This window comes from Zootoca vivipara, chromosome 5, assembly GCF_965207765.1.
Source record: "Zootoca vivipara chromosome 5, rZooViv2.hap1.1, whole genome shotgun sequence".
NCBI classification, from domain to species: Eukaryota; Metazoa; Chordata; class Lepidosauria; order Squamata; family Lacertidae; genus Zootoca; species Zootoca vivipara.
Genome location: NC_142588.1, coordinates 53,754,991 through 53,780,720, shown reverse-complemented (window position 1 = coordinate 53,780,720; position 25,730 = coordinate 53,754,991). Strand labels below are relative to the sequence as shown.

Here is a 25,730-nt window from a genome sequence, read left to right as displayed (position 1 = left end):
AAGCCTCCATCCACCATCACACCACTGACTAAAGCTCAGGTGGGATGAAAGCATCAGTGGACCCCATCCAGCTTAAAAGCACAGGCAGGCCAGCCTTAGAAACAGAGGGGCAAGCCTCCTGCCTCACTCAGAAGCAGAGGGCAAAAGTATCTGAGAATATAGCAGGTGGTACTGGCAGAGCCAGCGCAGTCTAAGCAGCTGAAAGCCTCTTTACTCTGAGGACCAACTGACAATGGCATTCTTTCCATTCAACGCAAGTTACTTTCTTTTGGTGTCTTTAATGAAGCTTTGAACAGTGTGGCATACATCTGGATTGTGCCACAACAGGCACTGAAAACCTTTCAGGTGTGGGGTGAATCCATACCTGTTGCCTTGGAATACAGAGACTGAACCAATTTGCCCAAGTGAATGCAGATGCTCCCTGGAATGCTTTGTCTGTGTCCTGTACCATACTGCAAGTCAAGTTCTGCAATGCAGCAGGCAGGAGATTGAGAACCACATTTGGTACTCAAGGGTACCGTGACACGTCCTGCGCTCTGTTCTGTACCATTACCTAATAATCCCTAGTACAGTGGTGCCTCGCTTAACGAATGCCCTGCTTAACGAAATTTCCGCTTAACGAAAGGATTTTTCGAGCGGAGGTTGCCTCGCTAGACGAATGCGTTTTCGTCTAGCGAATCGCGGTTTCCCATAGGAATGCATTGAAATTCAATTAATGCGTTCCTATGGGCAAAAAACAATTCAAAAAATTCAATGCATTCCTATGGGACTCGCTAGACGAATTTTTTCATTATAAGAAAAGACCTGTGGAACGAATTAAATTCGTCTAGCGAGGCACCACTGTATTTCATTTGTTTTTGCTGGTGGCAGCACATGGCACTTGTGTAATTCAACAGACTCCATGTACAGTATCTTTTCAGAACAGTTACAGTTATTTGAGTACCCAACACACAGCTAGCATGCTTGGCTTACCACTGTGCTGATAAAGTGAATGTTGCATAGAAAACGGTGCTCCTCCAGTCGCCACCATCCAGACTGAAAACATCCTTCAGTACCTCATAGTAAGGAACATAGCAGGCCAACCTTGCTTTCATGAAGGATGTCCATTTCCTCTGGAGAATCTTCTTGCCACCAATATCATTCTGGAATGCAGAAAAAGAAAGAGAGGCAGAGGCTAAAGCCAAGTTCCAATTCAGTTGATATCTGTTAGGCAAAGCCAAGCACAAGGCCAACTCTGATTCCAACAAAGTGGAAAGGTCCCATTTGAACAGTTTCACCGCATGAAAAGCCCAAGGACAGTGGGGGAGGGGAGAACAAATGAGCAATCAATAGCTTTGTGGCTCCTTGAAGACCAACTATTTTATTATGCCACAAGTTTTCATAAACTACGTTCCGCTTCATATATTTTATGAAGCGGACTGTAAGTCCACAAAAGCTTATGTCATAATAAATGTGTTTGACTTTGATGTGCCTCAAGGCTCTTTGTTGGTTTTGCTGCAAGAGGTCTACCCCTGTGGAAACTGTGACCATAAACAAGGGGCATTCTACTGGTATATGTGAAGAGAACGTTCTGCACTAATGTTGGTTTGGTCCAAGCTGGGACCAAGGTCTTCTAGGATGGCTCCAACTCATCTCCAGTTGGAGCTTTACTGAAACAGATCAGCAGCTTCTAAACATTTAAATCAAAATCATTTAAATGCACATCATTTGGGAAACTACATGGGTCTGCGCTCATGGCGTCTGAAAATAACTGCCTATTAACAAACCAGGATTAACAACTTAGTTCACTCTAGGAAAGGCTCAATACTTTTTCAAAATTACTGTAAAATGAGCCCCCTGAACAACTCTCAGTGCTACAATAGGGTAACTAATCTGGACTGAAAGCAAGTGTTTCTGCCTCCCTGTGAGTCAAACGCAGCAAGACCAGTGTTTGGAGGAGGATTGAGAGAGGCTTGATCGCCCCTCCCCCCTGTAGTGACAAAACCCAGCGATCAGAGCACAATGCCAAGGGGGAACTTGTGTATTCCGGATAAGACCGTTCTTGTTCCAAGATGCAACTGAAACCTCAGGCCCTGGAGAAAACAAGCAACACCTGATGCCAAAGACACAGGGCTCTGGGTGTAATGGCGCACATCCCTTTCACAAACGGTTGGCGCTAATCTCCCTTGTTGCTTTGTTTCTGTTCGTAAGAACCTGGTTTCCAATTTGATTGTACATAGCTTTAACATCCTGCTGCCAACTCTTGTTTCTCCCTCCCTCCCAGCGCTTTCTCCCTGGGAACATACTTATGTGCAGTAATCAAATAGCCTCTTAACCTTGTGATCAGGCACACATCTCAAGCTCCTTAAATCTCTCGTGGCCAAGCTCACTCTCCCATTCCTCTCTCTCTCTCTCTCTCTCTCCCTGCCTGCTCCAATTTGCTGCTGCTGCTGCCCTGGTTACAAGGACTGAGGTACTGTATAACCAGCCAAGGTGACTGATGCATAAATTCAGAGCCACAAGCAGAGTCCTGGATGCTCCCGGGGCCCAGAACCATCTGTCAGAACAGCTGAAAGATGGATCCCATGCAGCCTTGTTGACTCTGCCCTGCCCTCACTTAGATGCACTTGGAATACTCTGGCTCTCAAGCCACGGAGGCTTGCATTCGTAAGAGGTTGGGAGTGGGCAGCATAGCCTCTTTGGGAATGTGGGTTTCACTGCAATGCCCTGAGCAGAGCTGGCAGCACCTGGAGCAGACCCAGTGGAAGGACTTCTGCTTTGACAAGCCTCCCTTCTCGAAAACCTCGTGAGCACCAACTCCAGTGCTAACTGCCGCAGTCACTGGAGTGATAGGGCTCATTCTGGGGCCAAGGGCACCTTGCCATGAGCACAGACAGAAGCCTGTATCACCTCCATCTGAGCTAATTGTGCTCTGGCATCACAGGCAGAAGAGATTCAGTGCCCGTACTTGCAGTATACTGCAGTTGGTTTGGTTAGCCCTTTTCATTTATCACATTTGCATCCTCCCCTCAGCCTGCCACCACCCTCAAGGCAAGGGCAAAACTAGGCTTTCTTTCACCCGGGTGTAAGACCCAGTTTGGCACTCCCCACATGCATTTGCATACAGAGGGGGGGGGGCTGAGATCCTCAATGGTGCCCCTCTGGAGACTTCACCCGGGACAAAAAAAATCTAGCTAGCCTCCCCCACACTGGAACTACAGCTCAAGGAGTGCCAAAGGGATCATTTGACATTATCCTTGCAATAGCCCTGTGAGATAGGCCAGGTTCAGATTTAGGATCTCTAGAATTTTCTGGCTGAGCAGGAAACCTAGGTTTTCTATCCCAAGCACATGTGTTTCCTCCTAAGTCCCACTGAACTTGGTGAGACTTATTTCTGGGTTATGATGTTGGGGTTGCCGTATTTTGAAGGGGGGGGGAGGAGGAAACATTTGCCAACTTCTGCTTTTAACTACAGATCACTATGACCACTACGCATGAAAAAGAGGACGTAAGAGGACATATGGCAACCACAGTTAGGATCATACTGCAAATCTCCCTGGTTCAAACTCAGCCTCTTCCTTTTATTTTGGATGCTTTATGGCACCTAAGCACCAGTAGCTAGTTTTGCTATAGCAGTGAACAACACAAAGGGGCTGTAAAGGGGTTTTAGCCATGGACACTACCCATCTCAAGAGACGCAACAGGGTAATCAGGATAGAACAGTAATAGGCTAACAGGGATAATCATGGTTATATTTGCCAGAGATAAAACTTGTGAATAAGGCTTTGCAATCTAGAACTTGAGCAACAAAGGGCTTGGCAGCGTGCAAATGGAATATACAGGTGGCTGAAGCAAAGTACCAGGTCCATGCAGGGCTAAAGCTGAGGCTCAAGCCTCCACAGCTGCATGCTGGGCTGCATGGCTGACCAAACTGCACTTCGGCCTGCACCTCTCAGGCTGCTTTGCGCACTGCACCCCATCACAACCTGCACCCCATCAGGATCTTGCTTAAGAAGTGGCCCTGCTCCCTTCAGTCAAATATTCAACTCTAGTTTTAACTGAAGATACACACCAGGCCTGAGCATCACCTGCCAGCACATGCAGCATTCAGGTGAAAAAGCAAGCTGCATGTTGAGTCGTGGGAAAGATGGATGAAGACACAGCTCTTAAAACAACCAGCTCTTTATTTCAGCTCTGAGTCCTGGACTGCACAATATCTTAGCCGGCTGGCTTATACAGTACTCAGTAACTTGCAACAGTAACAAACTTCCCCTAGTTACCCAATCCGCGAACAGCAGTCTCAATCCTTCATTTGCATGTTGTAGACCTGAGTAAGAACTGCAGCCACTATGGGCAGGGTAAGAACTGCAGCCATGGTGGCCAGAATGAGTACTGCAGTCAAACTAAATACATAATACATAACACTGCACCTGCTGAATTTCTCTCTTGCGCACAACTATTAAAGATGCAGGAGCCATCTGGTCACCCTACCAGGAAAAAGGGCCTTTAGGTCTTCATTCATTCATTCATTCATTCATTCATTCATTCATAACTTGGATGAGTTACTACTTCTCCCTATAGCCTTTCTTGGGGTGAGTTATTCATATATATGAGTTGCCTGAGCCTCTTTATACATAATGTCAGAGATAGGGGTGTGTGTGTAATTCAGACTCTTAAGTATTTAACATTTGAGGTAGTCTGTCCCATGCAAAGGTTGGCTCTATGCTCAAGATTCTCAGGTGCCATCATCCAATGTTTGGGCACTTGGGCAGCCAAGCACCTGGGATTTTTCTAGTGTTTCTTGATGATACTTATCTGCATAGCCTAGTTCTTTTTCTTTGAATGTAGAAAGTCAGCCATGTGTCTCCAAAGGTCGAGTGTACAAACACCACTTCAAGAGTAATGTTTTTGTTTGACCTTTTCTGAACTGTTATTTTTTTAAAAGACTGGAAATGACTTTATTTTTTTAAAAAATAGATTTCTATATTGCCAATTCATGCGGGAGAAGAAGAAGAAACGACAGAGGGGGAAGGAACCAACATATACTTTTGCAAGGGATAAAGCTATCAAAATAGAACAGGAAGAAACAGCTGGGAAAAACCCTTGCCTAGGACTATATCCTTGATGCAAAGCTTACCCCCACAATTCCTTTTAACCCAAGATATCAGGATGGCCTGCAAGAGATCTTCCATGACACATCTCATTTGATTCCAAGCTCCCTTTTAAATTAATGACTCTGTAACTGTATGGCTTAGAGGGGCATTTTTAAATGACTACCACCAAGCACTCCTAGATAAAATTCTGAATTAATCCTCCTGATGCCCTTCAGCACACTCAAGCTTTTTCCAACACACCAATCTCTTTACCTTGCACACTCGAGCCACCCTGGCTACTCTGGGCACTTGTGCCTTGTCAAATACAGAAGTGCTCTCCTCTCCTGCTCTCTCAGTGAAGAAGTAGTAGATCTTGTCATCATCACCCACAGGGTTGCGCACACTCTCCCTGACCAGCACGGATGCCACAAACTCAGCATCTGAAAACACCAAAGAGAGAGGGAAAGGGTTGGCACAATATTTTGAGGACAGCTACCCAAGGAGGCACTAGATGGGGTTCACACAGCAACTCTAAATGATCTCAAGCCTGGGTGTCATGGCTATGGGATAGGCAACAGAGAGGGAAACCAGGAACAAACTGGGTTCAGATCTGTCCAGGAGTCAGTTAGGCTCCTTTCTGCAGTGGAACGGGACATGCTCTGGCTTCAGAGTTGGGAAATGTACCACCACTACCAGTACTAGGGCCTTACAAAAACAAGACTCCCGCCACCTCCAGTGTGGGAAGAGACAAGAGATCCCAGAGGTACTGCTCTGGGATTAGTGGGGCTTACCATTCAACCAGTGCAAGGGGGATTCTTCGGTCTTCAGAATCCGCTGGTGCCTGTTGCGTCGGATGTCTGGCAGGCTGCGGAATTCGTAGCGCGTCGCCGTATATAAACTGCCATCTGCGAGACAATGGAGCAAAAGTAGTAAGGAAAGGCCAGTTTTCGGAGTGTCTGATCAATATCACTCTAACAAAGCTTGGCCCGAAAGGCTTCTTTCCTTGTTAAGCTAACCCTTCTGCACCTGCTCTAAGCAGGAAAAGCACACCCTTGATAACAACCACACACCCGCTCCCGAGATTTATTGACTTTGTGTGTGCCGGTGCATAATAACTCCCTTACAGAGCTAGGCACCAAGAGAGCATTCGAGGAATAACCAGAGCATCACCTACCCATAACTTCCCTGTCATTTTGTCATGCAGCAGCACCTGGTTGGTTTATGACTCCGGCCACATTTAGAGTGGAAGAGAAGCAGCCGCACCATGTGGCTAGCGAGGCCGAGGTGCTGCACAGGCAGGGAGGTTACAGCTGCTCTGACATTAAAAAGAGCAAGGAAACATAAGTGCTGGAAGGGATGGGGGAGATAGAGATGCAGTGGGCCCTCGGGTGATGGATGACGAGCGAGCATGGCCTTCCTCTGGAGCACCACACACCCACGGCATGGAGGCACTGCCTGCTCTTCCCACTCCAGCTGGATTCCAAGCAGAACTGTTATATGGAGGAGAAAGCATGTACATACCCACAATGAGACCTGTGTAGCCCCGGGCTGGGTCGTAAGGGCATTTTTCCTTCCCTTCCTCAAAGTGAGAGGGCAGTGTGAACTTGTTGGTATCCTGCAGAACACAAAGAGAAGAAACAGATCAACCTCTGGGCAGGGGGTCACAGGGTTTGCTTGCATCCGTTAAAGTAATCAATCCTTCTGATGATCCTGAAGACCAAAGGCCACGGGTTGGAAAGAAACAAGTAGGACAGTTCTTTCAGAGGGGAGAGAAGAGACAGGTCTTCAGGGCCCGTTAGATCCTGAGCTCTCCAAAGGTAACAATGGGATGCTTTTTGTGGCAAAGACTCTCATTCCTTCACAACCCTCACTGCCCAAGAGTCCCCCACTGAGCTAAAGTTCCAGTAGCGCTGATTGCTAGGTCTAGGGCCACACCCACACCGTACATTTAAAAGCACAGTTGTTTTATCTCAGCACTTAGTTGACGATTCTGCAGTAATCTTCAGCAGCTTGTCATATAGGTTGGTGGTATTATACCCAATGTTCAGACGAGAGGTCAAGGTTCAGAGAACAACGGCTTAGCTCAGATGAGCCAACAAACTCAAGGATGAGCTGAGATGTGAATCAGGGACTAACAGCTCGTAACTCATGCTTTGGGCATTACAACTTGTTGCCATTTTTATATCATTATCTTCACAACAATCTCTTGAGATCACCCACTGGGCTGCCACAGGCATGGAAGTTCAAGGCTTAGCACAGATCTAAAACCGACATCTGCCACTTCCAAAACTTAACACTGTGCTCTGCATCACACTGATTTAGAAACCTGCATGAGTACCACCACAATGTACGCAACAGAATCTGGAGGTTTGGTGAAATATTTATTTATATGCCACCTTTCCACAGTGAGCTGTGTCCAAAGTGGCTTACCACAAATACACACTTATCTTAATACAAAACATTGGGGCGGTGATAAACTGTGTCCAGTTACTTCAGTTTCTATTTTGGGCAATTAAACCATCCAATTCTCCACTGAGACTACAAACAGTCCTTTGTTTTATGTGTGCGTATTTCATGTTTGATTCCTCCCTCCACCCCATCCCATTTAAGCTGGTGTCAGTGAAGGAAGTGTGTTTACACTGAAACGCAAACACTGATGGGAATGCATCATAGCTTTATTTCAACTTGATGGAAATGTTTTCACTGATCTCTGCCTTTCCTAACTTTCCTAAAATAACTTCAGTAACTCCCTCTGATTATAACAGGAATCCAAATACCAAGGGCCAAAGAAGAAGCCTGATCCTATGTATGGTTGCTCAGATTTAAAGTCTGAGCAAGTTAAGTGTGCATGCCAGACAACTCCAATTACTGCATCACCAACTGGCTCCCAGGCACAATTCAAGGCGCTGGTTTTGACCATAAAGCCCTAAATAGATGGGACCAAGATAACCTAAGCACTGTCGCCTCCCACCTGAACCTGCTCAATTTCACCAGTCTTTGGAGGAGATTCTGCTCTAATTTTCAATTAGTAGGGTAGCCCTCTGTTGTACAAAACAAGCCATGGATCGGGTCCAAATCTCCTTATTTCATGTTTTAGTGATTCAGGAGCTTCAGCCGGTTGGATCTGAACTTTTAGCTAAAAGAAGCAGGCCCATTTCTTGGATAGGATTCTGATTAAACCATAATTCTTGGCTCTGGGTGTGGTGTGCAGTTCAAAGTACAAACTAGCCTGGGAGTGCAGTTTGTACAAACATGGATCCCAATATATAGATGCTGAACTCTGAGCCTCAGCTTAGTGCTGACCCAAGATAAGGCAGGTGAGCACATAGAACTTCCTGCCTTTCACCAGTCCATGAAGACCTCCAGGTTTTGGCAGACTGTGTTTGTGTGTGTGTTTTAGCATCAGTCTGAATCTAATGTTACTGGGTTTTCTTTCTTTTTGGTCTTCCCACTGGCTTTACATTGTGCTGCTGTTTTGGTTTTCTCTTACGTTGCCGATACCTATTTACTTGTTAGAGTTAATCTTTATTTTATTTTTGCTTCTCTGTTGGTCACCATTTGATTTTTTTTTTTTGAAAAGCAAGGTAGATAGCAAAAGATAAAGAGGATTGCAGTTGATTGTAGCATTCCAACAGCAGAGGAGTAGCAGAACCTGCTGCTGGCTAACAAATGGCACCTTTTCCTGCTGTTCAGAAAATCCATAGATCAGTCAAAAGCAACTTATTTCCAGCAGGAGACTAATGCATTGGAGGGTGCTCAGATGAGAGCACCAGGCACTTGTGGAAGGTTTGTTTGTAAAGAAAAGAGCAGGAATGCAGGGAATTCTTTAACAGCTTTGAGAACAGGTATTATAAAGAAAACCCATCCGGGGAGGGGCAGGGGAAATTTTTAAACCCTCAGTGATGTATGGTAGTGATGGCTTTTTAAAAAAGTGAACAACTCTACTGGCAAAGCAAAGAACAAGAAAGAAGAGGTGGATGAAGGGGCTGCTAAACAGCAAAGTATGTGAGGGTAGCTATCCTTCAGGAGCCTCTTATGACCCAATCAGTATCATAACAGGTAGGCTTGGGGTGTGATTCAGAGATAATGGATATAAAAAGGAGGCAGCCTGTGTGGAAAATGTCTTGGCCAGAGCAGATTTTCAACCCTAACTGATGGATTTAAGCCTTTAGTTAGGCAGAGATGAGGCCAATGCTATCAATGTATTCTCTTCCGAAGGTCCTTGGCTGCCCGGCTTGCCTTGGAAAGGAGATCTCTGGGACAAGCTTCACAAAGCCCAGCTACTTTAAAGAAGCTATTCAAAGGTCACACGTGTATCACAGTTTAAGCTGAGGCTGGGGTAGCGGCATTGTACTGGTTCTAACCAAGTGTATTTTCCACAGAAATGCAAGAAGAGAGGCATACGGGCAGGGAAGCTAAAAATGGCATGCAGAAATGTGGCAAGGCACAAAAATGAACACAAGATAGATGAGACTGTCCAGGGCAAGCTCTGGATTATAGAAAATGTTATTAAAATAGAAGATGATCCATCTAAATGACTGTTTGAACAGGTGGCAGGTATCTAGAGGCTGCAAATTGAGGGGGGAGGGGGAACAGCATCTTTGTTAGCCAATATAGACAATTAGTTCAATGAAAGATGTTACCTCCTTGCTTCTATGACTGCTGGGACTCTGGGGAGCAACATGTTTCAAAGAATGAGGGCTGGTGGGACTCTGACATCCTGCATAAACATGCTGAGGAACTAGTACAGAGAGGTTCTACAGCCAATGTGATCAATCTAAAGGTGGAATGCTCTCTGTAGAACAGCCAAATTAGACTACAGAATCAATCACAATGCTCTTTGTCCAGCATGACCAATAGTTGATGCAAACATAGGAAGAGCTTTTGTCCTAAATGGGATTACTTTATCCCCAAAGCCATTGGTTTTATAATGTCTCTTTCCTGAAAATATGGCCACTCTTTAACTCTGTAAGAGCTAACACTTTATTTTCCAGAGAGATGTTCTTATCATTTGACAAATTTGACAAAGTATCTGGAAAATTCACATTGAAGCTACCTGGATCTCAGCTCTTCCATTATCTGAGTACATTTAAAACACGGGAAGGGAGGCTTTATGAAAACTTGTTTATCCCATGCATGTAGTACATGCATCTAAAATATCATGTACTGGTGTCAGTGACAGAAGACTACATACCTGCTTTCTGATCTTTGACCCTAACACTCAAAACATCCCAATAATAGCTACCTGCTGCATTATTGGAATTCTAAGGTTGCATCCTTAAATAAATTTACTTAGGAGTGAGCAGCATTGATCTGTATGAGACTTTGTTCTGAGTAAACTTACAAAGGATTGCATTGTTAAGTGTGGGATGTGAATCAATAATTAAATAAAAAATAAACTTTGGGTGAAAAACAATCATTGGCAAAGCCAAACCTGGACATTCTCCTATTGGTGGTCCAGCCCTGGAAAGTGAAATTGCACTAGGTTGGCTCCAACAATTAGTTTTGGAACAAAATAGTAAGCCTTAGCTTTTTGAATCTGCTGCTTTAAGCACGATGCAGGAAACACTACTGGGTGGTAGAGGAAAGTTCAAATAAGTCACTTGTAGTATTGACAACAGAGCAGAGGTATGAGTTCTCGATCATCAGAATAAAGTGTTCTGGTGAGTTGCCTAAACTGACAAGGTTCTCCCCACACACATCACTAGTAGGGCAATGTGCCTCAGGTAGGAGGCATTGCCATCACTGAAAGGGTACAGTTTGCCCCTCTGTTCTTTTTTATTGCTCTCCTTTTACTAATGTCTGTCTTCATAATAATAAAACGAGAGGCAAATGCTTGTACACAAATTAACAAACTGCATACACGTTTTACTAAGGTCCCCTCTTGCCCCAAATAAATAAATAAAAAGCGAGGCAGGAGGAGGGGGTCCATCATACAGCTCCAAAGCTGTGTGTGTGTTTGGGTCTGAATGTACATAAAGAACCATTTAAAAAGGTAAAGGACTCCTGACAGTTAAGTCCAGTCACAAACAACTCTGGGTTTGCGGCACTCATCTCGCTTTACAGGCCGAGGGAGCCAGCATTTGTCCGCTCCGCAGACAGTTTTTCTGGGTCATGTGGCCAGCATGACTAAGCTGCTTCTGGCATAATGGAACACTGACACTAGAGCGGCGCATGGAAACGCCATTTACCTTCACGCTGGAACAGTAGCTATTTATCTACTTGCACTTTTGGCGTGCTTTCGAACTGCTAGGTTGGCAGGAGCTGGGACTGAGCAAGGGGAACTCACCGCGTTGCAGGGATTCGAACCACCAACCTTTTAATCTGCAAGCCCAAGGCTCAGTAGTTTAGACCACAGTGCCACCTGCATCCCTAAAGAACCATTACTCTGCAGCAAAAACAAATGCTTCAGGAAATTGGGTTCTGCTAACTGAGAAACAGCTTCATAATAACACCTCCATTATCACCCCAAATTGCCTGCAAAGCTCTTTAAATGGCTTGTTTATCAAAGCTCCTTTGTGTATCCAGCCGCTAGCTTACACTGATGATGATTTTCTATTATATCTCTAGTATGCATGTGTATCTAGTGCAAGTGTGTATTCTTATCCTCCCACCAAGGAGCTCAGGATGGTGTATACAAGGAGCCCAGGGTGACCTTTAACCCCTCACACAAATGCCATGAGGTAGGCCATCTGAGAAAGAGTGACTTCCCAAGATCATTCATGAACCACATGGCTGAGTAGGGATTTTAACCCTGGGGCAGGAGTCACCAAACCAGCACTATTAAGTGGAAGCCCTGCACAAGGACTTCTGCTTGCACAACAGGGCTTTCTCCTCCACCTCCCTCCATGTGCCCCCCCCAATTGACTCTGGGTCTGGAGAACCCCCATAGCAGCACGTGGGGGGCGGGGCAGTTGTCATTGGCAATGCTTGCACAGATGGAACAACTGGAAGAGTGCAATGCAGAATTCCACCCCTGATTTCCCAGGTTCCAGTCCAATATTCTATCCACTATGCCAAACAGCGGGAAAGCGTCCCAAAGTTAACACATTGAATGTGAATTTAAAGGAATGAAAGAAAGGCATGCTTATGCTTCTCAGGGTCTGCCTATGATGGAAAACAAGTTGTCACCACCACCCCCTTCCCATGTAGAGAAGCCAAGTCAAATGACAGTTGAATCTTATTTCTAGACTGGCACAGGGCACACACAGTTCTTCTGTCCTCCAGCAGAGGGGAACACGGGGAAGGGGCTGTTGTCATAAAAATTTGTATGATTATATATTAAAAACTAATATAGAAATTTAATAAATAAATAAATAATCAGTGCCCAGGCCACCTGAGATGGTTGTCTCATTGCCTAATGGTAGGGTTGGCCTTTTCCTTTAGTTCTTTATGCAGACAGTATGTTAGCAAACCCATGGGCAAGGCACCTTAAAGCATCAGTCCAGGTTCTTAGGCTTCCCAGAAATCAGCAGCCAGCCTTGGAGAACAAAACACTTGGAAGGGAGAGCCTCCCCACAGACCTCCCTCCTTCTGGCAGGCAGTAAAAATTAGTTCTGGTCTTCATGACCTTTCCGTTCCTTGGCAGGAATTACTGACGCAGGAGCCAGGATTTGGGGTTGGTTTATTGTCCTGGATACCTGCCTATAGAGTTCATCTGCAACCAGTTCCATGTGCAGAAAAGTTAATCTGAGTGATTTTCAGTTGGTATCTGACTGGCTAATAATATTGCGCTGCTTCTGGAACCAAAGGGCATGGCTGACATCTGCCTGTCAGTCAGTTTCAGTGCAAAGACAGCAAGACAGTGGAGTAGATTCTTTTGCTTCTTTTACTCACAATGTATGTGCAGAGCGGGTGGAAGGCATACGTGCCACAGGCATACAGGTGGGTTGTGTTCAGCCGTTGCAAAAGCTTGACATGGTTGTAACACTCTGTCTGCAAAAGAGGAAGGGAGGGTGTCATTTGCACAAGAGTCCTGACAATGGCCTGTTCATCAGTTACAGGCACAAACAGGTCAGAAGCACAGGCAGAGAGGCAAAAAGGCAGAGACTTGTGGAGCACATACCTTGTTGTTTTTGCCCTTTTTCAGGCAGTCTCCCCGCTTCTCAGGAGGGGCTTCCCAATCAATCTGCAGAGTTAAACACAAAGCAGGATCATTATTCACTGGGGCCTCCCAGCCCAGGAAATAGTGGTAGAGCGTGACATTAAGAAGCAAGCCCCGTGAAAATCACAAGAGCTCTTCAAAGTTCACACTTCGCCTTCCCCCAGAATAAGTGGATTTATTCAAGTGCAAAGCGGGGGAGCGCTGCAGATTTTTGTAGCCCATTTGCTTTTAAAGGTCCTTGACTGAAATGAGAACCAGGCTGTTACAAATACCATAAGGAAGCAGCAGGGAGAAAGGGAGAGGGAAGGAGGCCAAAAAAGCAAGTGGTTTTCAGCAGAGGGTGGCTGCTGTTTTCATTTTTACCTGGCTCAAGAGCTCCCTTCCCATTTTGCATAAAAAATAAGGGTCCAGAAAAGAAACCGTACTGAGATAAAGGGTCTCAAAGGAGAGTGAACAAATGTTATACCTGGTAAGAAGCACCAGAGACTTCCAGGTACTTTAAAGGACCTTTGTGTACTTCAGCAAGGGGAGCCAATATGGTGCCCTCAAGGCGTTGTTAGACTCTAACTCCCAGCAGCCCCAGCCAATATGACCAATGGTCAAGGATGGTGGGAGTTGTAGTTCAGGAACCCATTGGCTACCAGTGAGGATTGGCCCCAGCCCATTTCACAAACATGGGAGGTGGACAAAAGGGTCCATATCTGTCTATATCTGTTGTGGAAACAAGATTTGATGACAGATGCATCCATTTTTAATGAGGAGGCATTTATCATTTTTTTCAGAGCAGATTGTTTTCAGGGTATCTCTTGGTGACTCTAATGTAACAAAGGCTGCATGCAGGCATACATTATTCCAGCAGTGAGTCTGCTATGGAAATGCACTCATCACATATTTTGCACATAGGCAATCAGATTCAGGGTGAAATCTAGTCTTCTACTTTGGAGCAGAAATTTGATATGCACAGCCCTGATTGGCCATTTGCTGACTCAGTCATGAAGCCATGATCCCTCCCCAATCAAAGCAGAGTCTAAAGTTTAAATAAAGAGGAAGCTGTACTCGTTCTTCCTTGAAGGTACAAATGTAGCTCTAAATGGGTTTGGAAACCAAACTTTGCAAAGGGAATTAACTGTGAACATGCCAGTGGGATAAATATGCACTTACTGTCCGATGGGAGCCATCAGAAACGTTGCTGGAATTTAAGGAGAATATGGCCCCCCTGGCCCCAACATAAAGAATTCCCTTCTCATCCTCTAGCAGGAGGGTAGTGTAGTTCTGGGCATGGCTGCTAAAACGTCTTGCAGTGGTCAAATCTGGGGAAAGAAACACAGGCTGTTTAAAAAGCAATACCACAGAGGTTTCTTGGGCACTCCAGATACCCTGGATGAGGCAGCTGAACTGAAGGCTTACTACTGTGCTGTTTGACATTTGAAAGATGGGAACAGAAAAATGCAAAAGTACTGTAAACCAAAATGTGAATCAGGACAGAGTGTGGAAGTTGATCACTTTCAAGGACCTCCAAAAATGATTTTCAAATATCCTATATAATAATGTCCATGTTGTCCCTGCGTCCAGATGTCCCGTGTGTCCCTGGGTCACTGCGCATGTCCCCCAGGGACACAGGGATTGGACGGAGAGACAACCAGGGACACAGGGATTGGACGCGCGCGCTCTCCCCCCCCTCCCGACCTACCTGAGGCCGCCAACCGCAGCTCCCTGTGCGAGCGCGTGCTCTGTCTCCACGCAGGCGCACATGCTTCAAAGCAGCAGCGTGAGGAGGATCAGGTTGCCAGATAGCCCCGTGCGAGCGCGCGCTCTGTCTCCACGCAGGCGCACACGCTTCAAATCAGCAGCTTGAGGAGGATGAGGCTGCAAGATAGCCCCGTGCGAGCGCGCGCTCTGTCTCCACGCAGGCGCACACGCTTCAAAACAGCAGCTTGAGGAGGATGAGGCTGCAAGATAGCCCCGTGCGAGCGCGCGCTCTGTCTCCACGCAGGCGCACTCGCTTCAAAGCACGAGCTCTCCTCACCCCCACCCCTCTGCCTAACGTTTCCGTGCGAGCGCGCGCTCTGTTTCCACGCAGGCGCTCTCCTCACCCCCACCCCTCTGCCTAACGTCTCCTTACACGAGGAGAAGGAGGCTGCTTCTTTTCGCTTCTCCGCACCCCCACCCCTCTGCTAACGTTTCCTTACGGGAGGAGAAGGAGGCTGCTTTTGTTAGGCGACCAGCAGCAAGCGGCACACGTGCGAGCTCTCCCCACACCCACCCATCTGCCTAACATATCCTTACTTTCTCAAAGCAGCTCTGCTTGCCTCCCCCACCACTACCTACTTACAGATTGGGAAATCTTTTCTCCGTCTGAAATACATGTAAATCTCCTGATCAGTATTGGTTTCTGAAGCAAGGGACTGTTGGTAAACTGACACTCATTACGGATCTGGTTGCAACTCAAGCCTGTTCTGAAACTTTTATTGTCCCCATTTACTGTGAGTGGACCAAAAGCTAATCTGAATAAACTGTGCCTCACAAAGGTCAGTACTCTGCACTCCTCTGAAGTCTACACCCTAGGCATGTTAAATGTAAAAAAAGAGAGAAAAAATCTGACTCCTGAAGAACTAAAATCTTTACGACAACTGCAGTACTAAGTGATCCATTCCACTCATTCACTTCAAAACTCTTTCCTATAAGGGCTGTGGGGGGAAGCCTGTCCCAAATCCAAAGTCCTGTCAGTCTGTGTTAGGTAAATACTATATGTGTACATCAAACCAGTCATATGAAAAACCTATAAAAACCCAAGTGAAGCGTCAGTTTAATTGAAAACAACCTGCACAAATATCACTACTATGCACTCCTCTGAGGTATACACCCTAAGCATGTTAAATGTAAAACAAAGAGGGGAAAATCTGACTCCTGAAGAACTACAATCTTTACGACAACAAAAAGCAGAAAGTGAAAGACAAAAACCAGCACAAAAAACAAAAAAAGGAGACGAAAATGAGCTAAATAAAAACACAGAAAGACGCAGAGCTAAGAGAGCAAGTCAAACCCCAGATGAACAACTAAGAATACGTCAACAAAACAGCAAAAGGGAAAGAAAAAGACGAGTAAATAGATCAATTGAAGAAAAGGTAAAAAATCAAAAGAAAGACACTGAAAGAAAAAGATCTAAAAGAGCAACTTTAACTCATAATGACCGACAACCTCTAAATCAGAAACAAAACACAAACAAGAATGACAGTATAACAGATAAAAGACATTTACATGAAGATGCAAAGACACTAACTCGCAGAAAAAACAAAACATTTTATATAGAGAAAAATAGAAATGCTAAAAAAGAAATTCAAAAACGACAGCAAGATGCTGAAAGACAAAAAGCAAGGAGAGCAAATAGAACTCCAGAGGAACGAAAAATACAATGTAAACGACATGCCACACTAGAAAGAGAAAGGTTAACACATCTGCCTCCAGATGAACGCCAATTACGGAAACAACAATTAACACAGAGGAAAAGAGAATTACGACAAAGGAAAAACATAGAGAGAGAAACAATACAAAACCAAGACTCAAGGCCTGCAAAACTAACAATGACACTTATGAATGAATTGGAAAACTTCAATGAGGACATCATTAAAACACACACGTGTGGACATTTAGATCAGATATGCCAGTTTTGTAGTGCTAAACATTTTGAAGCTGAAAGACCTTCTGATCGAAAATTTTCACAATGTTGTTCAAAAGGAAAAGTAAATCTTCCCTCAATCAGTACAAATCCATTAATCCAACAGCTCATGACTGGACAACATTACTACAGCAAAAATTTCTTCAACAATATTAGATCTATAAATAGTGCATTAGCATTTGCCTCCATGGGAGCAAACATTACTCCACCACCTGGCAATGGCCCATATTGTTTCCGGATCCACGGATCAATTTGTCACAGAGCAGGCACACTGCACCCAGAACAGGGACAAAACAGACAGTTTGCTCAATTATATATTTTAGATCCTTCTGAAGCAGCAGAGCAAAGAATGCAAAATTCCGCAAATACTGGAATAAATCCAGAAATTATAAAAAAACTAAGCACACTCATTGCTCAAACAAATCCATTTGCAGAGGCCTGCAAAATGTTGTACCAAGTTGAAAAAGAATATGAGGAGGATGCTGCAACAACTGGAAACATTATTAAGGAAGTGACCATGACAATAGTGCAAGATCGAAGAAATGACCAAAGACGCTATAATGCACCAAAACATAATGAGGTTGCATTCATTTTTCAAAATGATGATGGCGAACCACCACTAGAAAGAGATCTTCTAATACACTGCAAAGCAAGTACAGATGATATAAATAAAAGAACAACACAAAGGATTAGTGTCCTTGACCCCAATCTGGAACCCATGGTTTATCCATTACTCTTCCCTTATGGTGATCAAAGCTGGGGAATTGATATACCTTTGCAACACAGACCTCAAGCGTTACAAAATTTAACAAATCAAACACGAAATCCTAGAATTCGAGTTACACAAATGCAATACTATGGGTATCGTCTTTCCATCAGAGACAACTTTAACCCCTTCTTAAATGCTGGCCGCCTTACACAACAGTATATAGTTGATGCATATGTAAAAACTGAATCCAACAGACTCAACTATGTACGACAAAATCAGCAAAAATTGAGAGTTGAAAAATACTCAGGATTGATGGACCACTTAATTAATGAATCCAATCAGAAAGGCCTGATTCCTGGAAAAACATACATATTACCATCCTCATTTGCAGGTAGCCCAAGAAACATGCTCCAAAATTATCAAGATGCAATGGCAATTGTTAGGAAATATGGCAAACCTGATCTTTTCATCACAATGACGTGCAACCCCAAATGGCAAGAGATTGTTGAAAACCTACAACATGGCCAAACTACTGATGCTCGACCTGATTTAGTTGCAAGAGTATTTCATCTAAAACTGAAAGCTTTAATTGAAGATCTCTGTAAAAAACATATTTTTGGAGTACCAAAAGCAATGGTCTACGTAATAGAATTTCAGAAGAGGGGTTTACCTCATGCTCACATACTACTTATTCTTAAAGATGACTGCAAACCCAAAACCGAAGAACTGATAGACAAAATAGTATCTGCTGAAATTCCAAATATAACCAACACTCCACGCTTACATGCAATTGTTACAAAACATATGATCCATGGACCATGCGGACCACTCAACCCTAATTCACCATGTATGTCAAATGACAAATGCACTAAGGAATTTCCAAAACCATTCCAGGAAAAAACATCAGCAAATACAAATGGTTATCCAAAATATAGAAGACGAAACACAAACCAAACTTCAATTGTGAATGGCAGGACAATAGATAACCATTGGGTTGTACCATATAATCCACATCTTGCCCTAAATTACAATTGCCACATTAATGTTGAAGTCTGCGCATCCATAAAAAGTGTCAAATACCTTTTTAAATATGTGTACAAAGGTCATGATTGTGCAAATGTTGTGATTCAAGAACAAGGCACTTTAAATCATGATGAAATTAAGACCTTCATGGATTCCAGATATGTCAGCGCTCCAGAAGCAGCATGGCGTTTAAATGGGTTTGAAATGCATTACCAATCACATACCATCCATAGGTTAGCAGTGCATCTGCCTGATGAACAATCTGTATTTTTCAATCCGAATGACATCAATACAGCAGCCCAGAGAGCTTCAACAAGAAATACTCAATTGACGGCTTGGTTTAAATTAAATCAAGAGCAAGAGCAAGCAAGGAAAATTTTATATTCAGACATTCCAATACACTATGTATTTGACTCTGAAACCAATACATGGAAATTACGACAGCGGGGTGCAGACAAAATCATTGGACGAATGTATTCTGTCAATTTATCATCAGATCCAGAACGCTACTGCATGCGTCTCCTATTGCTACATGTTCCCGGTGCAATATCATTTGAAGATCTGAGAACTGTCAATGGAAATATCTATCCCAGTTTCCAAGATGCTGCAAAAGAAAGAGGCCTCATCAATGATGATCAAGTGTGGGAGAACACTTTAGAAGATGCTATCCAATACAGCATGCCAAAACAACTAAGAGAGTTATTTGCGTACATTTGTGTATTTGCCTCCCTACAGAACATGAATGATCTTTTTGTAAAATATGAACAGTACCTCACCGAAGATATCGTTCAAAAACATATCCATCACAACGATGAATGCACAATATGCCGTTATATCGCGTTACAGGAAATATGTAACATTCTACAACTCCATGGGAAAAAATGTGAAGATTTTGGGTTACCACCTATACTACCAAATTCAAACTTACTTACTGATAACTACAACCAAGTTTTCAAAAAACAAAAAGCAGAAGAAATGACAATTACATTAAACAAAGAACAAAAAACAGCTTTACAAACAATATTGCAAGCAACTGAAAATGACAACCTTAGTAACCACTGTTTTTTCATAGATGGCCCAGGAGGTAGTGGTAAAACATATCTTTACAAGACCCTGCTCAGCACATTTCGTGGACAAGGAAATATTGCACTACCTGTAGCCTCCACAGGTATAGCAGCCAATCTTCTTGAGGGTGGAAGAACATACCACTCCCAATTCAAGTTACCTGTGCCTATAGTTGAGAATACAACATCAAATATACGACTCAATTCTGTTGATGCTGAACGTTTACGAAATTCAAAAATAATAATTTGGGATGAATGTACTATGGCCCCCTCTGTAGCTCTTGCAGTGGTTAGCAGACTGCTCCAAGAAATAATGGACAACAACAAACCGTTTGGAGGAAAAGTAATCTTACTTGGAGGAGATTTCAGGCAAACACTTCCCGTAGTACCTCACGGTGACCGTACAAAAATTGTTGAGGCCTGTGTTAAGAATAATAGTCTGTGGAGTATTTTCCAAGTCCTTAAACTTAAAAAGAATATACGCTCAGTAGACACTGAATTCAGCAATTGGCTGATCAAAGTGGGCAGTGGTGATACACCACACATTGACGGTTTGCCTGAAGATGTAATTGAAATACCTTCCAAAATTTTATGCACAGGAGATATTATAAAAAACTTTTTTGGAGACAAAAATCCTGTTACAGATGTCCCTAACTTAGCAAAAAAATCTATTCTTTGCCCAAAGAACTGTGATGTAAACTCCATAAATGAAGAGGTACTTAACATTTTAGAAGGAGAGACCGTGACATACCTCAGTTCAAACTCAATTGATGACTCAAGTGAGGAAGATATTCAAAACTATCCAATTGAGTTCCTCAATGAAATAACTCCAACAGGTATGCCTAAGCATAAACTCAACCTTAAAAAGGCCGCTATAATTATGCTCCTTAGAAACCTAAACACTAAAAAAGGATTGTGCAACGGCACCCGTCTCATCGTCAAACAACTTAAGAAAAACATCATAATTGCTCAAGTAATAACAGGTTCAGCGGAAGGAAACATAGTCTTTATTCCCCGTATGGATTTGGCTCCAACAACAACTGATTTACCGTTTATCTTACGAAGAAGACAATTTCCAGTAACATTAGCTTTTGCAATGACAATTAACAAATCTCAGGGGCAAACCTTGGAAAAAGTTGGAATTTACTTGCCGGAACCAGTATTCAGCCATGGTCAGTTATATGTTGCATTATCAAGAGTAAGGAGTTTTAATGATGTCATGGTGAAAGTCATAGAAGGTCCTAACCAAGGCAAACTGTTGGAAAACTGTGACAAAATATTCACAAGGAATGTTGTCTATAAAGAAATTTTATAGAAATTCAACATAACCTACCAAAAACACAAAATCAAAAATTAAAAAACCCCACTAATTTTGCTTATTTACAATTGTTTGACAAGGTTTGCACTTAAGAAACATTTACCATACCTAAATTGTTTTGGTTTATAACATCAAAAAAAGAAAAGAAAAAGAAATTCTTCAAATTATTCTTCTTTAACAATTCTAAAAAAATAAATACAATAAAATACAAATCAACTGCATGGTTGTCCACTTTTTTATTATGCACTATAACCAGTCTGTTCTTACAAATGTTTCACCACATATGTTCTAGCGCCCGTTTATTTAACGGGCTTAATGATACTAGTTCTCCAATATATGCAGCAACTTTGGAAGGGGGGAGAAAGCCTTTAAAGTTTAAACCCTTCCATGGATCAACATTTAACCCAGAGATTCAAAGGATACAGAGCCTGATCTTCAGCTCAATTAAATCAGAGCACTTGGATCTTAAAATGAAGTGCAGACAGACCCTACTGCATGCTTAATTGGTGGAAAGTCTCACTGCATACACTGGGGCTTATTCCCTAGTAATAATGCGAAGGTTTGTAGCCTTAATCCCACTACTGACGTCGAGAGGGATATGTAGACATGGGATCAACCCATGTCTTCTAACTTAACTTGTTTGTGCACCAGGTTGATAATGTTCTTCACTGGGCCAGAAAGGAAAATATATTGTGAAGCCTCTTGTTATGCTGGCAATTCAATTGAAAGCATGGGTGGGGAACACATAATTATTTGAAATAGTGAAGCTCTGTTTGATATGGCTCTGAACTGTTGCTTTAGGAGGACGTAGACCTGCAAGGCACCCCAATAAGCAGTACACTTTAAAAAAAAATCTCTCTAGACAGAATACAGAACCAATCCCCTATTAGCATTGCAAGCTCCCCCAGGAGTTCCTTGTCAGATAAGGCAGTTCTCAGTTTTCCCACAGATCCTGAGGTTGCCATAAGAACATAAGAAAAGCTTGCTGGATCAGGCCAATGGCCCATCTCTAGTACAACATCCCAGTCTCACAGTGGCTGATCAGATGCCTGAAGCATCAGCATTCCACCCTTGGTTTCTAGCAACTGGTATTCAGAAGAATATTGGAAGATAAGGGAGGCATGATCTGCTACTCAGTGTTTCCTCTCCTCTTCATAGAGGGTGAATTTTGTTAGCAGAATGTCACATTTCTCAAACCCAAATAAGCCAAACAGAACTTTTATAATGCAACAGTGAAATTTTAAATGGATTATTACAAAGAATATATATATATTACAAAGAATATATATATATATATACATGATTATGACAAAGGGATATTGTGGGGCCCCCAAAATCTTAAAGTAACATTTAAAGAAACAAACATAACTACCAAAAAGACGTCAGGTTTGAGGTGTTTTTACAGACTTAACAGCTCATTCCTACGCATGTTGACTCAGAAGTCCCATTGTGTTTAATGGTACTTACTCCCCTGGGAGTGTGTTTAGGGTTGAAGCCTTGAGCTTACTTGGGAGTCAGTCCTAATCAATTCCATGAGCCTTACATTAGGATAAGCTTGACTAGGATCATGCCATTAACCACAAAAACAAATTAAACAGAGGTTCTAGCTAGCTGCTTAATATAAATCCCTAATAAGTTTCAAGTTGTAAATCAAGCTGTCCAAAACTGCACAGCTCTATGCGGTAGTCATTCCTTTGGCTGGGTCAAAAATTACTATTCCCTGGATCAACATTATAAATTAATGGATAAAACTACAAATTGGGCAGTAAATATTTTAAGTACGAGTTCACCTTGCTTAAATTGGGAGTATTCCTAACTGGCCCAAACCAATTTACTAGGTTTCTTCTTTAAAAAATAATATTTTTAAAGCTTTTTCATAACACAGTAAGGTAGAAAAAACTAAAGAAAACAAAAACAGAGAAAGAAGGAGAAAGAGAAAAGAAAATGCAGAGTCCTCTCTCAAAGGTAGTTCTTAATCCTTGTCTCACCCAGGAATTGGTGGACCTTCTCACATCTCACCTGGGAGCTTGCCTTTCTTCTCCCAGTCTTTCACCTGAGGAAGTCTTCCCTTCCCTGCCTCTCACTAAGTGCCCTTCCATCAACCATCTACCGTGTGTGTGTGTGTGTGTGTGTGTGCAAAATCTTTGGACACCAATAACAGCCCAGAGCAGAGGACACCGAAGGGGGGGGGAAGGGGGGAAGAAGTTGCACCTTGTAAGTATAGGGACCTTTGCTCAAAAACTAAACTCTAATTTTCTTCCATGTTGATTATGGGCATCCTTACTAGACCTCAATGCCTTTAACATGAATCTTTTTTAAAAAAAAAACAAAACAAACCCACTGCTGGCTTTTTGTCATCATTGATCCAGTATCTGCTGCATCTCAAATTCCCATTAAACCTGTTTTACTGTGAGTGTGATGACATCTGAAACTGCTTTTCATTTGAAAGATTGATTATGCTTATACAGCCAGTTCTTATGAACAGCTTCTACTGGTTTCCCATACGAGGGACTGTAACAATTCTGCAGCCTCAGGTGTTCCCAGGCCACTCACTGGGCCCCTGAAGCTGCTCCCTTTTGCATAAGCTTGTTTTCTCTTAGACTACAAATTCTAAGATCAATCTTGAGAAGTCTCTCTCTAGCCTTCACAACCAAAGTAACCCACAAAATAGCAGCACAGCTATCCCTAAGTGGCGGCATAATCCTATGCCTATCTACACAGAAGTTAAGTCCAATTGAGTTCCGTGGGATTTACTTCCAGGTAAGTAGGTACAGCATTGCAGCCTAGATGTCTTAGCCAACACTATCTGGTCCCTTACTTTAGACCCCAGAAAGCACAGGCATCAAGCTATCTTGTTTGGAATCCCGGGAGCTGGCTGTCCACCCAAATACCCCAAGTGTAGTCTAAAGCAGGCAAGAACCAAAGATAGGGTTGCCATATTTCAAAAAGAGGAAATCCAGAGAGAAACGTCGTTGACATATGGCAACCTTACCAAAGAAGCAACTATATAGTCCAGGTAAGAGAGAGTCTTTACACTAGAGTCAAGTGGCTTAAACTAAGGAGTTAGTTCTGAGGCTAGAGTATTAAAAGATCTAGTGCTCTAAGACTGACCCATAGAGTCAGCTGACTGGATGGCTAGATTAGTGCTGCAGCCTTGAAATCCAGAGTCTGCCAGGCTCATTAAAGGAATTGAGCAATGGGGAGCAGGAGGTAAGCTGGAAACCCTGGTTTGAGACACACACACACACACAACCCTGGACTTCAGCCTTAATGCTTGCACACCATGACCTGTTCTGGTTTTTTGTTTCTCTCTCTGGCTACCTCATGTCCCAAACTCTTCTGTTGTGGATATCAAGAGTTTGAACAGGGCATGCAGAAGAAATGCAGTCCGAAGTTATGCTCTGTGGAACAGTGAAAACTGATTATGGAAGATTCCTTCCAACTTAACAAAGCCCATATTTTTCAAGGGGAATTTCAAGTATACCATGGAAATGCATGTTTTCAGGAGCCGACGTGTGTGGGCGAGTGAATGAAAGGGAAGGTGGATAAACTAAATCAGTATCTGACTGCTTGAGAATGCGAGTCCTCATTCCCTATGGGAGCACTGAAGGAAGCAGAAAACCATAAATAAATATACTGAGGCAAACCGTAATACGCCCAGAGGAATTTAACCCTAGCCTTGTCCAAGCTGCAATGAAAAACCAATTGAATTTCCTCCAGTTGTTATTAGAGCACCACGTTTTCATAGCAAAAGCACCCCTTTCGGACAAGTGCCTAAACTCCTACCGGAAACTGATCAATATTGTGTGACAACCCTTCATATATAGCCTGCTATTAAGTGAAAATGAGAAAGGGGCACACCCACACCATACATTGACAGCACATGGCTCCCCCAAAGCCATCTTGGGAATTTTAGTTTACACCTCACAGAGCTCCAGCCCCCTGCAATACAGTTCTCAGGGAGTCTTTGGAGGAAGCCATGAGCTGTAAATGTCTGGTGTGGACGCAAGCAGAAACTGTGAGCAAATAGTGTTATATACTTTGCCTCATAACAGGGCCGGCCCTACGTGCAGGCTGGGTGGCTCGCGGCACCACCCCGCCAGGAGGGCGCCGCCAGCTGCGCCCCCCCCCCGCTGGCCGGCCGGCCCGCCGCGCTGCGTCTACCCGCCAGCCGCGCTGCTTGCAGCGCCCACCCGCCCACCGCGCTGGGAAACGGGGTGGGAGGGCGCCGGAAGGATCCGGCGCACCACGGCGCCAGGGGCGCTTAAGACGGCACTGCCTCATAACATGTAAGAAAATGCTTCCATACATTCATACAGCCATATCCAGTCATGTCTTCTTCCACACAATCACACTGAGCTAAGGGAGGTAAGACTTGCTTTCCAAACCACAGTCCCTTGAGGGAAGTCAGGGACAAACCAACAATCTTGATTGGGACACAAATGCCTGAGGCAGACAGCTGCCTCGATAGTAAGTGCTATTTATATCCCTTACCTAGGACTGCTCAGGCTGAGTCACCAGAAGGCCAGTTCTGAGCAGGGATGGCAGGCTGGGAGACAGTTTGAGGTCAGGCAGCGAGTCCTGAGCCCTCCCGCTTTCAAAACCATCATTTCCCCTCCCCACTCCTGATCATTTAAATGCCTGTGGCAGAAGAAGGTGAAAGGCACTTCTGGTTTATCAGTGTTTTCTCTCCCTTGCAAAATACCAGTGTTTGCTCCTGATTACTAACTAGGCTGCTGTAAAAAGAAGTCACGGCTGTTTGGA

At 43.6% G+C, this 25,730-nt stretch overlaps 1 protein-coding gene across 9 annotated transcripts in view; it reads right to left on the bottom strand.

The window, feature by feature from the left end:
- SEMA4G (semaphorin 4G) overlaps positions 1-25,730 on the bottom strand; it is a 106,851-nt gene that overhangs the window by 10,793 nt on the left and 70,328 nt on the right. For all 9 annotated transcript variants that reach the window (XM_035133615.3, XM_035133617.3, XM_088670647.1 and 6 more), the window contains 7 exons: positions 14,338-14,486; positions 13,138-13,200; positions 12,909-13,007; positions 6,594-6,687; positions 5,864-5,977; positions 5,346-5,512; positions 973-1,142 (listed from right to left, as the gene is read on the bottom strand). In XM_035133615.3, the coding sequence (XP_034989506.2) occupies positions 973-1,142; positions 5,346-5,512; positions 5,864-5,977; positions 6,594-6,687; positions 12,909-13,007; positions 13,138-13,200; positions 14,338-14,486 (856 nt within the window). The remainder of the gene's footprint in view (positions 1-972; positions 1,143-5,345; positions 5,513-5,863; positions 5,978-6,593; positions 6,688-12,908; positions 13,008-13,137; positions 13,201-14,337; positions 14,487-25,730) is intronic.